At 36.8% G+C, this 18,510-nt stretch overlaps 1 protein-coding gene across 1 annotated transcript; it reads left to right on the top strand.

The window, feature by feature from the left end:
* The first annotated feature begins 6,565 nt into the window (after positions 1-6,565).
* slc6a22.1 (solute carrier family 6 member 22, tandem duplicate 1) lies at positions 6,566-18,069 on the top strand. Its single transcript, XM_079461230.1, has 16 exons — positions 6,566-6,770; positions 6,889-7,010; positions 8,287-8,486; positions 8,571-8,705; positions 9,196-9,336; positions 9,420-9,507; positions 9,632-9,764; positions 11,349-11,483; positions 11,752-11,855; positions 12,603-12,727; positions 12,820-12,932; positions 13,012-13,149; positions 14,779-14,881; positions 15,240-15,340; positions 15,927-16,097; positions 16,549-18,069. The coding sequence occupies exons 2-16, from the start codon at positions 6,988-6,990 to the stop codon at positions 16,618-16,620; spliced, it is 1,782 nt and encodes a 593-aa protein (XP_079317356.1). The 5' UTR covers positions 6,566-6,770; positions 6,889-6,987; the 3' UTR covers positions 16,621-18,069.
* Positions 18,070-18,510: the final 441 nt, after the last annotated feature.

Raw genomic sequence — 18,510 nt, 5'->3', positions numbered from 1 at the left:
CTGGGGTGTATTCCAGAAAACTGGGTTAATTTACCATCAGATTAACCCTGAACTGTGGGTTGATTAACCCAAAACCTGCTTACTCTGGGTATGTCGGTTCCAAAACACCTGTGTCGAGTTAGTTTAATCAACCTACTGCTAATAACCTTGAGTTAATGCGCGCGCACGGAGAACATATCAAGGCATTTTCAATGGAACGCCGAATTCAGGAGTCACCATGGAAACTAAGGGTGAAAAGTTACGTGCCGCGTACTTCTCCGAAGCGGAGTTAGAAGTTTTAATGTTTGCTTATGAGGAGTTCAAGCCCATTATAATGAAAAAAAGCAACACAGCTGCATATGCGAGGGAGAGACAATTGGCTTGGCAAAATATAACTGACAGAGTCAATGCGTAAGATTGTTTTTATAACATTGTAAATATGCTTGCATTTTGTTAATTTGCAAAGTTGAACAATTGTCTTTTTGAGCATGTGGCATGACTCGACAAGCATTTACTACATCAGTTTCTTAAGAATACAGTGCAATGTATATTGACAAGAAATATTTAGGCCTCTTGTTTTATAAGGTGTAATCCTTCTGGAGCCAAAAGAACTCTTTCCCAAGTCAAAATGAAACACAAAAACATTCTCCAAAAAGGTAATATTTTATTTGAACTGTTGTAAGATCAATGTCTTAAGTTACTTTTACAGTATTCTTCCTATATAGCTAATCGAAAGAAGGCTGAGGCCCGTCTAACTGGCGGGGGTCCACCTCCACCTCCTCTCACCCCATCTGAGGAGTTTAATAAAGGTCGCCCTGTGGTCGATGGGATTCCAGAGGGCACTTCGTCAGACTTTGCTACCTCCCACAACAACTCAAGTTGCGTTTGGGAACCCTGATATTAAGATTAAGAACAAGTTTAAAAAGTCTGTGTAGCCTTTACGTGTATGTGTGTGCAGTCAAAATAAACTTATTAAGAAATGTCATTTAATTGAAGTAGATGACAGAATTTCTGAGAGCAAACCTGCCACCCAGTGGAATTCTTCTTTAATAAAGCGCACAGGTTTATGGCCAGGGAACTGTACAAAAGTGTGTGGAAACCGTTTCAGTGCCATGCATACTGTACGAACTGCTCTAAACACTGTTGCCTTTCCCACATGCTCTGCATCGCCCACATTGTAGAGAAAACTCCCTGTAGCAAAAAAGCGCAGAGCAATACAAAGAATTTGTTCGGCGCCAAGCGCTGACCCGCGGTTTGTCACGTCTGAGATGTGTGGTTTTAGTAGGTTTGTTAAATAAATTAACGACTGCCTAGAAAAACGATAGCGCTCCTGCAAATATTCGTTAGGATAAGAAAAGACGGTGGTCTTATCACCCTCTCACGGCGAAAAAAAACCCGTATAATCTGTGCCTCTACGTCCACAGGATCCTCATCGCAAGGGCACGCCATGCTCGGAAACCTCTCTGAAACAAACTAACCCTGTAACATAACCTGCTCCGGAGCAGGTTATCCTCAGAGAGTCAGTTGCTATGGTTACTTACATAACCCGAAAGTTACCTCCGTTTTTGGAACCGAAAGCAGAGGTTATCCGCTTACTTACTCCTAAACTTACCCGGGTAAGTCACATAACCTGCTTTCTGGAATACACCCCTGATCCCGACCAGGTTAGGTTCACAGAGTAGGTTACTATGGTCACTTACTCGGAGTATAAATACCTCGATTTCTGAAACGGGCTTCACTTACCCCGCGGTCGCGGGTTTGATATACCTCGCGTTCTGAAACTGAAAACCCAGAGTGTCCCGTTTTCTGGGGTTAATTTACACTGAGTTTGCACTTACCCTGCTTTCTGAAACGGGTCCCTGGAACCTTTGTTTATGTTGTGACTGCCAACACCAAACAAACTGAAGAAAAACGGTCTACATACGGTTTAGGAAATATTAAAAGTAAGAATATAAATTCTGAAACGGACTCTTTTTTTCCTGTGCTACTATCTACCATGTTAGGAGCATATTATTGGAGAATAATTGCTTTATTTCATATCAACGCAGAACACACAACACACATAAACGGCAGAAGTGCCTGTGTTTATACAATCAACACTGACCTCTACTGGTGGCCTCTAGTAGACAGGGCTACACATTACAACTAATTCACCGATTACCTTTTTTAATCAGCAGGGTCAGATTAAGTTTGGCAAAGAAAAAAGCAACAACATGTGCCCCGTCATTTTGTGTCTTCGTTTCTTTACATGACGTCACAAAATGAACGTATTGTTAAATCACGCTATTTATAATAATGAATGTCATATGGGATTGTTTAGTTCAAAACATTTGTAGACACATTTGATCCCAAATAATAAGTCACATGGGTAAAAATACGTTTTTAAAGGAGTTTTTATAAAAATACCAAACCCAAATGGCCATATTTACACTGCAGTTCTTGATGCTCAATTCCGTTTTTGTGACTATATCGCTGCACATGGTGAAACAACCCGAGGTAGACGTATACTCAGGGTCGTTTCTAGCTATTTGGGGGCCCCTATTTTTTTTAAACTCTGAGGTTCCTAACTTTTTCATATATTCTGTGACGATGCAGCATTTTGTTACATTTTAAGAGGAAAGCAGGCTAGATTACATTAATAAATGCAACAGATGCAGAGTGTTCTTGAAAAATGTTTATTGTAAACTTTGAGATGGAATAACATAAAAAAGCTTAAACCCACCATTCCAAAACAGTAAAAAAACTAAACATACTTAAATAAGTATATAATGCATCCATGTTCTTGCACAATCAATAAAAAACACAAAAAAACTAGTTATGTAGTTATATATTTTAGTTGTAGTTTAAAATGAACCATATATAACTGTACAACATCAATACTTTGTGATCAGATCACAGTTTTACATTCCATTCACTAATGTTCTGTAGAAGTAATGATGATGAAAGCTTCGACCATCTTCTCTTCTGGGAAATATCAAGTCCGGGCTGACCTGAATCTGAGAGAACAAATGGCCAGTCAGCTGGATCAATTGGTTGATAAAAAACTGGCAGTTGTGCTTCCAGGTCTGTAGGAGATGATAGTCATGCTGCTTGCTCGTCCGGAGCAGTTGCTGATGGTCCTGCTGCTTGCTGATGAAGGTCCCCCTGGCTCTCCTTGAACTGGACCTCCAAAGTATTTCAAAATTCCTCCAGCAAAGACAAAAGCTCATTAGGTTACCAAGCAATCAGAAGCAACTATTCATTTCATATAACTGCAGCTGTGTTGCACTATGCAAAACATTCTGAATCTGCTTTTATATTAAACATTACAATATACAGTGTAACTGTTAAAGCATCTACCAGTTTTCTCTGTGTTTCTCTCCACATTATACTAGTTAATTAATAAAAATGGAGGTAAATGAGTGAAAAATGAGCACCATATGATATGAAGGGAATATGTTTGCATATATCTTGAAGTGCACTCCAAAGTGGACAACTAGCAGTCCTATGCTTTAAATGTACAGGTTTGTTAAAATTAGTAAACTACATTGTCACAACATATATTCTAATACATTTGGTAAGGCTAATTCAGCTAAAACTGCAGATTTGTCCAGTAAGCAGACCACAGTAAATAATAATACAACAGAGCAAAGAATTGGATAATATTTCATAGCACAGTGATCATTTAAAGTTCATAGTGCTATATGCATAATCCACTGCTACACTGCTACTGCTACTGCTACTGCTAATGATAATAATTGGTTTTATTTATAAAGTAGTAGCATAGGTCTATGCTTGAGAAACATTTATCTGAGCCTTTTTGTATAGCAAACTCTGGATAAAGCTGACTTTATTTACATACAAACAAACAATCATAGCCCGTTAGCTGAGGTAGCTCACATTTATCTGAGGCTAGCCGAGCTAGCCAGCATGACAAAAGTAGCAAACTAACTTGTTCAAAAGTTGCCATTATGTCATGTGTCCCCCTTCACCCACATCAAATGCATTACCTTCATCCTGTGATCGTTTCTCTGCATCGGTTTTCTTCTTTTTTGCGTTTCTCTGCACCAGACGCATAACGTTCCGATGACATTGTGATTAGCGTCTAGTACCGTTATTCTCATCACTTCGGTGGAAGGTGGGCGGCTACCCACACCTGTCGGCAGACGTCACGTACCACGTGACAGCCCAGCCCAAAGGTGATTTTGACCTGATTACCCCATGAACACTTACATGCTTTGCAAATGATTGTATAATGAATGCATGCAATACATGCAAAGAAAGACAGGTACTTTTAATTCTCCGAAATATAATCAAATATGAGGCTGAACTTGCAGTTTGGGGGCCCCCTGGTGGCTGCGGCGCCCTATACAGCCGCATAGTCCGCATATAAATAGCAAGAATCTGATCACCTCCGGAAAATGCGCACATAATGTGTCACACATAAAGACACGTGATGATTAATGTTCTATAATGTGATGTCATGGGCATATTTTTAATAGTGAATAGGGCTGTCAAGGTGACGGAATTTCCCTTGCTGGATTTTTAGGTGGCTCACTAGCACGGTTTGCTTTTATTACCTCTTTCCACATATTTAGCCAAATAGGGCTATATTGTTAGATTATTACGTAGCGCATATTTTTTATTTTTATTTTACTTAAGTACCTTCCATTTATATAGGATCTATTTATTGGTAAATGCAGAACAATGACGACAAGGACGACAAGAAAGGTTCCAAAGGGTTCTTATGTTGGAGTAAAAGGAAATGAGTTGGCATGAGTATGCAAAGGAAACCACAAATAAAAAATGACATAAAGAAAATAAGAGTGAAGTCTTCAATCAAACATGTGAAGAATAAATGGCAGGAAAATGTGAAGAGAAAACAGGAATGTGGTTTAATAGCATTCAAATAATTGTAGATAAATATACAGTATAGTAACAGGCAAAAATAGACATGAAGAATGTTCAGTGGGCATTAATCGGCTACTTTTAAGCACACAAAGTCAAATCAGAATAATTGCAGGCTATCATTTACTGTATACAAATAAAACTACGTTTTAAACACAGGGGGAGGCCACAGAGTAGTTTCATTTTCTACACACACACACAAAGTTGTTAATGACACTCCACCATGTTGATTTAAGGACATTGTGGCTTTACTAGATGGACCAGCAGGGTATGAAAAGTCATTGTACAATACACCAAATTAGTTAATGTGGCCACCCATATACACACATTACATAGCATCACCAGAAATCACATAAAGACATACTGTATATTAACTACACACCACCACACATGAGTTAATGATTCAAATCAACATTACATTAAGACTGCTGCAGCTTGCACCTCAGAGAACAGAGCACGTTTCTTTAAAAAAACAGGCCTACTGGAAATACGATTATATTACTATTTTTTAATGCATGTTAAATAAAATAATATAACTCCTCAATAAGATTTATTGTAATCGTAATGCTTGCGTAGACTTCTGTGAAATGCGCTTGATTTTCTCTAGATTGATTTATCTATACAACTTCGTCAATCTCGATTTGATTGGTTGACCACAAGGTGTCACTGTACCTCAAAGCTTCAGCACCGCAGCTCTGAGATCGATTGCTATGTCTGAGGTGAAACCCCACTCATTAGCATCAATAAATACATAAATAAATATATGTGAAAATAAATAAATGTTTAAATAATTAAATGGTAAAATAAATAAATGTATAAATAAATAAATGAAAAAATAAATAAACGTGGAAAAGTATATAATTACACATAAATAAGGAAATAAAATACTCATTTATTTTTGCGTTTTTACATTTCTTCGTAGAGTTATTCTTGTGTGTATTCACTATTTTGGCAGGTTTGGAATTCCGGCAGACGCAACTGCACTTATCCGATTCATATCAGATATTTCCACATATCGAGGCCTGAACCCGAACTGAAAATATCGGAATCCATGTGCTTTTTTTTCCTGCTTACGTGGTCATGGGAGATATCCGATCAGTACCACATTGGAGGAAAATCAGAATTGGGTCAATTGATACATGCGTTGTAAATGCGTCAGAAACCGGTTCGCCAGGGCAGCTGCCATGAAATTTAGCCATCACCTTTTAAAGGGCAGGGTTTGTATCCGCCCGCCCAACCCTTCAGCATCCAGTGTCCACAGAAACAGAGGCAGCGTCAACACAAGGTTAAGTGGGTTCAGTCACAAGATACAGTTGCAATATCTATACTTATAGAGAACAAACTATGCGACAAAAAATATATATAATAAATTTTCCATTCCTCAAGAAGGATTCCCAGTTAATATTAACTTTTCTTCAATGCATAAAACAAAATAACCAGATGATTTTATTTGACTTATTCAAAACCTTCAAAAAGAATCCTCATGACTTAAGCGTGAGAAGAGTAAAACAACTAAATAGTAGCTTATATGAAGAACCGTAAGATTACAATAAAAAATGACATAAACATGTATTAATCGGTCTATCGAAGTAAGGTAAAGTGTTCTTAGGTGTATTACAAATATACATTCCTAAAAATTGTATGTTTATGTTAAGTGTAGTGCTTTACAAACTGTTGAGTTTAGCCCCGCCCTAATTTTACACTCACACATACACATATGGACACGCATACGATCACACATTCGCAGTTCTGTGTGGACTGCTTTACCGTACTAGTTAGAAGGAGATGGGTAGGCTTGAACTACATTAGATTAAGCAAGAACCTGAATTAACCATAAAGTTTATGGTCAGACTAAATGCGGTAGAAGCGGCTTTCTCAACTTCCTGACCGATTGCCTGCGTCAGGTACACAGCGCTAACCTTCGTTTTCCGTTTACTTTCATTATAACGCATTACAATTCACCGAGGAGCTTTGAAAGATGAAACGAACTGCGTAGTTTGCTTAACGGCGTTTCTTTTCAAGAGTGTTTCGTTTGGCCCCGGAGTCTCATCGGCGTGGGTTCGAGCGCATTTTTAGACTGAACAGCCCGAGTGTTCGGCTGCTGAATGTAGGATAAAGGTCATGAACAAAAGCGCCGTCACAGAGTGAGTTCCTTCTTTATTTTCACATCACTACTGTATGTGCGATGAATATCACGAAGATAATTTATGTGCGCAAATCCTTTAATCAATAATAAACGAACATTCATGCTTTCTGCTGTTTCCTAAATATTCCCTTTGATACAGTAGAATGTAAACATTATAATTGGACGGAAGTCCAAGAAAGGACATTTGTGGTCAGTATTTGTAAGCGCAGAGTAACAGGTCCATCTATTCATAATCTAATTGTAGAATATGTTACATAGTACATGTCAACCCAAAAATGAAAATTCTATTATGAATTACTCACCCTCTAGTTATACATTTCTTTGTTTGGTTGAACACAAAGAATGTTATTTTGGAGAATTTTAGCAACGACAATTCTGAGGCACCATTGACTACCGTAGTAGAAAGAAATCTTAAAGTTTTGGCTACAATACACCTATAGAGAACAAGATATTCGACAAAAATATATAAATAATAAAATGATCCATTCCTCAAAAAGGATTCCCAATTAATATAAACTTTTCTTCAATGCATAAAACAAAACAAACTGATGTTTTTATTTGATTTATTCAACACGAAATGTAAAGAAACCTTCAAAAAGAATCCTCTTGACTTAAGCGTGAGAAGAGTAAAAAACGAAATAGTAGCTTAAACGAAAAGTCCTCAAGGTTTTGACATTTTTATATAGACCTATTAACAAAATTTGATTTAAAATAGCAGAAATTCCCAAACACACACGCACTTTTCAGAATTTCGAAGAAAGTGTGGCTTAGTGGTTAGAGCATTGTGCTGCCTATGCCAAGGTCATGGGTTCGATCCCAAGGGATTGCACATGGTCAGAAAGAAATGTATAGTACAATGCAATGTAAGTCGCTTTGGACAAAAGCATAATGCGTAAATGGGAAATTTCAAATAATAAAGTTTTGTTCTGTTGAACACAAAAGAAGATATTCTGAGGAATTTAGCAAAGCAAACAGTTCTGGGGCCCCTTTGACTACCATTTAAATTTTTCCTACTATGGTAGTATGATTTTCCTACTATGGCATGGCAGAAGTGTACACAGGTTTGGAACAACTAGAGCAAGTGAGTAATTCATGACAGACTTCTAACCTTGTTATTTGAATGCCTCATTACAGTAAGTAAGGGTAGGAGTTGGATCAACCCGACTCGAACAACAATGTCGTTGCTGTTTTTGACCTTTCTGATCTAAATGTTGTTGGGCTTCAATGGCTTTACTGTTTGGACAGATGTTTGCAATGTTGTACTTGTTTTGCAGTGACATGGAGATGCAGCATGATCCAGAAGTGCAGTTTAAACTGGCTTACCCAGATTCAGAAAGAATCCACACAGGGCCCAAAACCCGAGTGAGGGGCCAGTGGTCCAGTAAAGTGGAGTTTATCTTAGCTGTTGCGGGACAGATCATTGGTTTGGGAAATGTGTGGAGGTTTCCATATCTGTGTTACAAGAATGGAGGAGGTTTGTGAGCTTTTGGAACAATCCAGTACTATAATTCCAAGTCACTGCTATCTTTAAATATAACAGCTAAGGTTCTCTTTTTAGGAGTGTTTTTCATTCCATATGTGGTTTTTCTATTCGCCTGTGGCATTCCTCTGTTTCTCTTGGAGATTGCTTTGGGTCAGTACACCAGCCAAGGGTCTATTACCTGTTGGAGGAAGATTTGCCCGCTATTTGAAGGTGAGCAGCATATACGTTTTGAAAATATAAAAAAGCTGCTATCGGAATGCTAACAACTTGTTGTATATCATTGTGATGTATGTTTACTGTTAAAATTAGCTTTAGTCTTACAGTAACACCTGTACAAAGAAGCAACGAACAATGGTGGTTTGAAATGCATGTTTCCTGCTTGTATATTGAGAAGAAAAGAAACTTGAATGAGGCAGCTATGGGTTCTTGAGTTCTCAAAATGCCATATTTGTTTGTAGATCTTTCATTTGGTATGATCTTGCTTCATATTTACAGAAGCTGCACATGGGATTTGTTTCAACTTGTAGTTCATAAAATACATTTGATTTTTGTAAAATTGCAAAAATAGGGTATTGATGGTCCCTATCAAATGCATTGTTTTATTTTGGTACATTTACATTTAACATTACCTTTCAGTTTAAAGCTTGTCAGTTAATGTAAGCAAACAGAATAATGAGTGTTTTGACCTGCTTCTGTTTAGGTCTGGGTTATGGAAATCAGGTGGTCGTCTTATATTCCAGTATCTACTACATCATCATTCTGGCCTGGGCTTTCTTCTATCTTTTTTCTTCTTTTAGTGGTCAACTACCTTGGGCCAGCTGCAGGAACTGGTGGAATTCAGGTATGTTTCAAAACTAGTTTCTAAAAACTAGTTTCTAAAAAGTGGTTCTCATTTTTGCATTCACATCTGTTACTTGCATACAGACACCTGTGTAGAGTTTGACCAGCGAGACGGCACAAGAAATTTGAGCTTTGCGCAGAATGCAACATCACCTGTTAAGGAATTCTGGGAGTGAGTGTTTGCCAAACCCAAAAGCACTTACACCCACATTATCATTTAATTCATATAAAGATTTGTACCTGACATACAAATAGAAATCTCTAGAAATTACAATGACAGAAAGATTGTTTTGTAGGAGGAGGGTATTGAATATTACAGGCAGTGTGAATGAGCTGGGCAGTGTGAGGTGGGAACTTGCTCTGTGTCTTCTGTTGGCCTGGATCACCTGTTACTTCTGCGTCTGGAAAGGAGTGAAGTCCACAGGCAAGGTATGCAAAAATTAAAAGTCAAATGAATAATGCTCAGGGAAATGTTATTAACTGAAACTGTAACCGATTATATAAAACACCTTAGGAAACACAATTTCTAACTTTCTCTGAGGCTATTTGTGACAAAAGCAGTTTTCAGTGCAAAAAGCTGAAGTTTGGATGGTTACTTTTCACAAGTACCATAAATGTGGTGCATGTTCAGTTTACACTAAGATCTGTGTTCATATGAATAGCCCACAATATTGTTTACAGTCAAATATACAGTTTAAGTCCATAATAGGCTGACTGACAAAATCAGAAGGCTCCAGTGGAATTCAGTTGTCTACTTATTAATTGTAGCAAACAGGGTAACAGATCTTGGGTGTTGCCTCAATGCGCTGGATCTTCTTTGCCCCCTCACTGGTGTGGCAGCCACAAAATTTGTGGGAAACTGTCACAGAAGGGTAAAGCAAATTCTACAGATTAAATCTCATTGTAATAGAATGCGCTTGTGTCATTTTAAGCTACTTGCGTTTATCTGTACTTTCTTTTTTTTGCTACTTAAATATATTTTAAACTTAAAAATGTATATCTGTGCGTTTATCTTTTTTGTTCACTCAGACTGATAGTATTCATTTAAGTGTTTTGAGTTGAGTTATTAAAACATGACAGTGTCACTGTATTATAAAAAAATACTTTAAAATACTGGTATTTTTATTGTAATTCTTTGTTCATTCATAAAACCAAATGTAAACTGTTAAAACTTAAAATTGTGAAAACATAATAAATGTCGAACTTTAGAATTAAGCAAGGTTAAGCAATACTTAGACCTTATTATTAATTGCTTATCATAAACGGCTGTATTGTCCTTCTCCAATCTTTCAATACTGCTCATAAGATTCTAATGTTCCTGAATAATCATGGTCTTCCGTTTATTTTAAATACTGTATAAACAATTATTCACTCCTCTATCACAGTAACACAGATCAGACATAATAAAACACGCATACATTATGAGTGGCAATTATAATGTTCCCACGAGTAAATCGTCTGATATTATATATTTTACATTATTAAAATATATTTGATAAAGTCAGAAGCACTAGCGAGAAAAAACAACAGAATCATTTTTTTGTAATTTTCTGAAAGTGAGATTTGACTCCGAGGGGAGGGATTGGGCAATGTATTTCCAGCACAACGCGCTGCCTTTACTGTAAAGTTAGTTTATTTTATCGATATAATGCAGGACCAGACAGATATAAAGAATAAAATGAGACCGTGAACATCATCACTGGATTTATTATATGCAGTGTAGTAGTTAAAATCTGCAAGTACCTGCCTCTGGTTGCTGTTCCGTAAGCAGTACAAACCTTAAATTAGGACCAAAATAGCAGTACCCCTCTTTACTGATAGGTGTTTTTAAATTAAGATCTTAACTTTAAACAGAAGGTAATAAGGTTTTAAACTCATTTAAGGCCTATTCATGTCACAACAATTTTACACGTTACATGTTCTTACAAGGGCTTTCTGTAATGATATCATTTGTGTTGTCTGATGGATATTGACACAGATTTTAAAATGTGGGGCTTGTCTATTGTCTTTCAGGTTGTGTATTTTACAGCTACGTTTCCTTATCTCATGCTGCTGGTGCTTCTGATTCGAGGTCTTACGTTGCCAGGGGCCATAGATGGCATCATCTTCTACCTCTACCCTAATCCAACACGCCTCGCAGACCCACAGGTAAACAAATCTAGGGACATGCTGAATGGTAATGGCAAACCATCATATTGGTACAGGTAGTCTTGTAGGGCACTAACCTTAACATTTTAAAGTTAATCTAAAAACACAGTTGCAGTTGTTGTTCATTACAGTTTTTGAACTAAATAAGTACTATTCCTGGTTAAGCTTTTGAAATAATCATTGATAACCAATATACTATTGTACAAGTATCTCAGAAAGTTCTTTCTCTGTAGGACTGACGGTGAACTTGTTCTCACTTGCCCTGTAGGTGTGGATGGATGCTGGAACACAGATCTTCTACTCTTATGCTCTTTGCGTTGGGTGCCTAACTGCTTTAGGAAGCTACAATAAGTACAACAACAACTGTTACAAGTGAGAACTCATGAGAATTACTTGCAATTTTTTAAGGATTTAGTTTCCATATTTACATTCGTTATTCCATAGCAATTCTAAAATGTAGAGAGAAGTAAAAAAAAAAGTGACTTTAAACTTCACTTATGCCATCCTCCTGCGAGAGCCTGCTGACTGACTGACCATCCCAGCTCAGGCAATTCCATCACCGACCAAGCGCAAAGACTTGTCGTCACATTAATGCTAAACTGTATTTACAATACTTAGTGTTGTAACACTTAACATTCCTCTGTTATCAGTCACAAAATTTGAGCTAAACAGTTATAAAAATGAAAATTCCTAAATCACAACTAATAAGCTCTCCCTGTTATTCTACTAGTATACATTTACTACTAGTGTAGCTGTGACATGTCAGAGGGGACCTGACCCTCCCGACTGAGATTGATTTCTCCATTTATTTATCATTGGAGTTTGTGTTCCTCTCCACAGGGCCACGTTGGCTTGCTCACCAGGAGACAGCTGATATTAGATATTTTCAGTTTTAATTAAAATTTTCTCCTGTGAAGCTGCTTTGGAAAATTGCACATTGTGAAAAGCGCTATATAGATAAAATTGAATTGAATTCAATGGTGGTGTATGTGCAGGAATGGATTTATGAAACTTATGGGGGGGTTTGAATACATACACATTCAAATATGAAATCTATTTGCTTTATTTTAGTAATAAACTTGTGATGATTTTTCTTCATATCTTTCGCCTTTCTTGCAGAGATTGTATTTATCTGTGCCTTTTGAACAGTGGAACCAGTTTTGTGGCAGGCTTTGCCATATTTTCAGTTTTGGGCTTCATGGCATATGAGCAGGGAGTAGATATTTCATTGGTGGCTGAGTCAGGTAACTCAAAGGCAGCTCCTTCATAGCACGGATGCTATTTCTGTAATTTCCCTACACTCTAAGCCTAAGCAAAATTCCACTTGTTTTGCCAGGTCCTGGTTTGGCCTTCATAGCATACCCAAGGGCCGTGGCAATGATGCCCATGCCTCAGCTGTGGTCCATATGTTTCTTCACCATGATTATTCTGCTGGGGCTTGATAGTGAGGTGAGTGATTGAGACGTATGCTGATATGGTTGGTTTTAGGTCACTGTTGCTGTCAGTACAGTAATTTCTCTTTCTTTAGTTTGTATGTCTGGAGGCTCTTATGACCGCCATAACGGACACGAATCCCAACTTTTTCCTACAAGGACAACGTCGCAAACTGTTTCTCCTCCTCATCTGTGTGGTCAGCTTTCTCGTTGGCCATCTGATGGTGACTGAGGTATTGTTTTATCATGTTAAAATAATTAGATTTTGGACTTGTCTTTTATTTTAGTCATGTTCTGCAAAAGAAAGTCATACAGGTTTGGGTCAGTAAATGATGTAAGTACTTTTATTTTTAGGTGGACTATACCTTAAAGAGTACGTAACATTGGATTTTTAAGGTCCTACTTTGGTTTATGGAGTGTCCAACAACAAGTTTATGTACATAACACAAGGTGTAAAAAGACTATTATGTCGTAAAAATAGGCAATTATTCTCTTACCTAACTTCTTGACTGACTCTCAAATGATTCGTTCTGCGATTCTTCCGTCTAATCCCCTCCTGTCTGCCTGTCTAGTGTCATGTGATTGGTCAGATGGTGTAGTCTATTGTGATTGGTCAAACACGTTCAGCTTGTGCCGCGAACAGAACGCCTACCATCATTACGGGAGTCTGCTGTGATTGGTCAAACGCGTTCATCATGTCTCGCGAATTGGAACACCTATCATCATTACTGGATTACGGTTAACAGGTGGTTGGATATTATATACAGTGTATAGATAGCAGTTTGAGGCTGACAAAGAAACATCCGAAGACGTGAATCAACAAGAAACTCATGCACAACTAGAGGACGATGTTTCTCAGTGGCCCGCGGCAACTCTTGACATACATAATAAAAATATAATTTTTACTTAAAATACTGTTAATTCGTTAGTGATAATATTATTTCATCTTTACTGTGTGTTGTTATTTTACATAGAGCATTTTAGAAAGTCGAAATTATAAAAACATTTTTTAGTTTCACCCCTATATATATATATAGGTGCAAAAAGGACATTTACACTTCTCTAGTAACAGTATTATACTTGGACTAGTTGTCACGGCATACAGTGTACGGTGTTCGTATCTTCATATGTTATTACAATACAGAAAGTACTCTACTCAGTTCTTGAAATAAATACTTTGAGAGTTAATAGATTGAACACCCTTTCCGGTACTATTACGGTGCATACTTAGAAATAATTACTATATTATTTTACAACTTGCGATGAATAATATACTATTTTATTGTTCCTCCGGAGGACGCAACTTCTTAAAATGAGCTGCTTGATATTTGCAAACAACAAAACCACTGCAAAACACACATAAATTATCAGGTAAACTTAGTTTAAGGGTTGATGCTGTCCATTACACTACTGTAAGTGTCTGGCGACTCCTGTGAGCCTCGTCTGATGAGGAGGGGCGGGGGAAAAACCCTTCCAATATTTAGAATTTGGACTGCGATACCAAGCTCCCTTAATAACAATTACATATGGCTCCCTTAATAATAAAAATAATCAATATAATATATACACCTATATGAGTAATTGATTGATAACAGGATCTTTTAGATTAAAATGTATATTCAGTATAAGAGTTTGTAACTTATGTGTCTCAATATTCTGTCACATTTTTGGACCTTTGCTATTTTACTTAAACAGTCCTGTGGTTTGACAAATTCATTTGTAAATTGATAATTTATATATTTAGTCCAATACATTTATTTTTAAAGTATTGGATTTAGATTCACAAACACGTGATATGCTTTCCATAAATCCCATAACTTGTATGTAAATGTAGTAATCTTTTCCTTAAATCTGTTCCATAGGGTGGTCTGTATATCTTCCAGTTATTTGATTATTATTCCTGCAGTGGAATGACCCTCCTGCTGTTTGCGATTGCTCAGTCAGTGTGTATTGGCTGGTTTTATGGTGAGTATTACATGTAACACCAATGCTGGTTTATAGGTTGGCAGGATATTCCACACATCCAGCTATTAGGGTTAAAATATATAATTATTTTTATTTTAAACTACTACAGAATCGTACAGTTAGACCATCTATTAGTAGCACAATCTTTTAGTGTCTTGTTCACAAGGACACATTACTGTTGAACCTGTGAGCTTTGTTTTGACGGCCCAGATTCTCAAGCAAAAGCTTGCCATCACCATACTGCCATGTTGTGCGAAATGCATTCAAAAATGTATAAATTAAATGATTAGTAGTTCAGATTTTTTGTATTTTCATGTCAGGCTCAAAAATTCCAATACTTATCTCTGTTTGTTTACAGGTGCTGATCGTCTTTATGAAAACATTGTAGACATGATCGGTTACCGTCCTTTGACGCTAATGAAATACTGTTGGAAGTACATCACTCCTATTGTGTGTCTTGTAAGTAAACCTATACTCTTAGACCCACTGCCCTCACTGTAAAGTTATGGTTCAGTATATGTTTGGAGGTCATGTTGTAATGTGGTTCCACTTCTGTATTTTTCGATAAGGTTTAGCCACTGAATTAGAAAACACAGACACGCATACGCAAGTCAAGAAATGTGAATAACATAACTTTGCAATTTTCTAATATTGCTTTGCATTGGTGTTATGACAATAGTTAACAGTTGCCAAACAGTGTTCTCACATGACAAACTGATGAAATGCACACTCATCACCCCACGTCCAATATGTGGTCTCTGTTAATGCAGAAAATGGTCGGCATGTAAACATGTCTAAAAGTCTTCTGATCGACTAAACAAAGAATTTAACCATCGGCCAGTCAAATTTTTGCACACAAACAGTTGGTATCTGTTAGGTATTAGAGGTATTTTCTGCCTGCATGCCATTCTATAAAAAATCAATTGCAGTTGCTTTGAATAGAATATCCGAAATAACAATGTTATTTGTTTTCTTAAGTAGTAATTTTTGTGAAGAACATCAAAGCCGTTATTTATCTAATTCACATATTGTTTTTCTTTTCTAGGGCACATTTGTTTTCTCTCTGGTTAAATTCACTCCTGTGAAGTTTAACAACACATTTGAATATCCATGGTGGGGCTACGCTCTCGGCTGGTGGTTCACCCTCTCCTCAACATTGCTGGTTCCCATATGGATGATCTATGTTATCCTCATCACACCTGGTACACTGAAACAGGTAAGATAAGAAAGAAAAATCACAGAAGAGATCTCTAAGATGTCTCAGTTGTTTCTTCTAGACAGCAATGAGATTAAGTAGAGAGCAAATGAAAACACTTGCTTAAGCCTCCTTTGTCTCATTGGTTCTCCTGAGAAAGTATAGGCCTATATCTTGTTTTGTTCCAACTATTTTTGGAGAAACATCCGAGACAAAGTCGATGATTAAATGAAACGCATCCGTGACCATGATTCTTATCCTTTGACATATTTAGGATCAACATCTGAGCAATAACATTTAGATTCTACGGGTTTTCAAGGACGATAAAGCAAACTGAAAATTTTAATGATTGAAGTTAAAATGTTAAAAAAGGGACTTGGTAGATTGGCTCTGGCCCACATTTAAAGAATTTTGCCTTGGCACCCGGTTAATCTTTTGCAAGGTTTAAGCTTTTTACTTTCAATTTTTTCAGAGATTGAAAATCCTCTGCACTCCATCCAGTGACCTGCCAGCGCCGTCAGCAAGACTGAAAGAAACCCTGTGACCCAAAACCCGAAGTACAGCATGTATATCATGTCCTGATAGAGAAACTGTATAAAAATATCCTTGGGCTGTAAAAGGACAATAGAAAATAGTATTCATGCCTTTAAAGATACACTTTCACGTGAGCTCCTAAGGCATAACTCAAACTGTTTCTGACTATGACAATCAACAGTAATTTAAGGTTACTAAAGAAGTTACTGTGATTGTGCCCACTGATAGTTTTGTTTATTTGCACATGCTATGTTTTTTACACCAGATATACTAAAGGCATCGTGCAAGTCAGGTAATGGCGCAAACACAGCCAAACAACTGCTAAATTGTGTTTGCATGGCACAGAATGCACAGAATGCCAGTTTGATGGCTAGTGTCATAAACTTTTGGGTCTCCCCAGATGAGTGAGTGGCTAATAGAGCTGTGTACTCTATTCAAGTGTCTGATTATAAAACCTTACTCTCAGTACCATATGACCAATCATTTAAAATATATATGTTGAAAAAATAGTATAAAAAACAAAGCTATAGATCGATGTAGTCACTAGGACCTCCTTTCAGCACATAATAATGAAAATCTTTATATATGCCTTGTTCGTCATTATCTGTTGTGATCAGTAGATCATCTTGCTAAAAAAACATTAACCACTCCCATGGGAGTAAAAGCAAATAGCACAAAGTTTTGCGAAAGACAGACAAACTCTAGTCATCGAGTCTCATTTACATAGTGTTTTGTGACTTGTGTAAAAATGTGAAACTAACAATGACTTTAAATACTGCATAATTGGTTGGTAAATTGATAGGTTTTTGTGCTTTCACACATGAATGTTTCAGTCTTGAAACACAGTTATGAGGTATCTCTACTTTGGTAATCTGTAACATGTACAAGAACATATTCAATGTCATCCTCCGCTATGACATCATCATGGCCTTACTGGATTATAAACAGCTGCAAGATATCAAACAACACACAACTGATATGAAAAACATCACAAAATTGAGGGAGTGGACCAGTGACATTCTGATAGGACCAATGTTTATTACAGTTGGTATAAAAAACTTTGGATAAATTGTTACTTTTTTCAGAGAGACGTTTAATGTTTAAACAAGAGTGGCTTACAAACAATACATTTAAGGTATGTTCTGTAAAGCATGTTACTTTTATTTTTATAGCATTTAAGCAGCTTTACAGAAAATGATACCGACGTGTAGCAAAGTGAACAGTTTCAATAGAAAACTTTTTTCACACAACTGTCATTTAAACTGTCGGTTAGAGCGTTGGTCTTGTGATCAGATGGTTGCTGGTTCTAATCTCAGTGCCAGCAGGTCATGACTGAAGTGCCCTTGAGCAAGGCACCTTACCCCTGATTGATCTGCATTAATGTGCCACTGTATAAAACTACTTGTAAGTCGCTTTGGATAAAAGCGTCTGCCAAATGAATAAATGTAAATGTTAACTCAAACCAGGAACATAACAGTGTTTTTATATTATAATAAAATACTGTATATTATATAATACTAATTTAATATTATTATTAAAGTAAATTAAATAAAGAAGCACATCTTTGTTGACTATCGATGTGGTCTGTCCATTAAAGTTTGATTAAAGTAGATCGTGTTGTGGGTTATCAGGTTACACCATTTGTTTTTACAGAGACGTGTGTTAAATTGTCATATTTTGCTTCTTAAATGTATAGTATCTTTATTTTTTTAGTAAAATGCTAGGGTATTTAAACTAAGATGCACATGAACTGATACTGTATTAATGACTGTTAAATAATGTGCCATAAGACATCAATAAATGCTCTTTTGAAATGAACAGTCAAATGACTAAAAACTATTTGCTACATGTCTGCTGGTGAAAGAGTAATATCTCCAGGATCTTTATCATTGGTTGCTCT

Source organism: Barbatula barbatula (genome assembly GCF_947034865.1).
Source record: "Barbatula barbatula genome assembly, chromosome: 7".
Classification (NCBI taxonomy): Eukaryota; Metazoa; Chordata; class Actinopteri; order Cypriniformes; family Nemacheilidae; genus Barbatula; species Barbatula barbatula.
Note: the sequence above shows the minus strand (reverse complement) of the source record. Positions and strands in the feature narration are given on the sequence as shown.

Excerpts from the sequence above, each read along its gene's own strand:
- slc6a22.1 (XM_079461230.1), top strand. The coding sequence starts at position 6,988 with ATGAACAAAAGCGCCGTCACAGA. Across the intron at positions 9,508-9,631 it reads CCTGTTAAGGAATTCTGGGA|GAGGAGGGTATTGAATATTA; the intron begins GTGAGTGTTTGC and ends ATTGTTTTGTAG. Across the intron at positions 14,882-15,239 it reads GTGTATTGGCTGGTTTTATG|GTGCTGATCGTCTTTATGAA; the intron begins GTGAGTATTACA and ends GTTTGTTTACAG.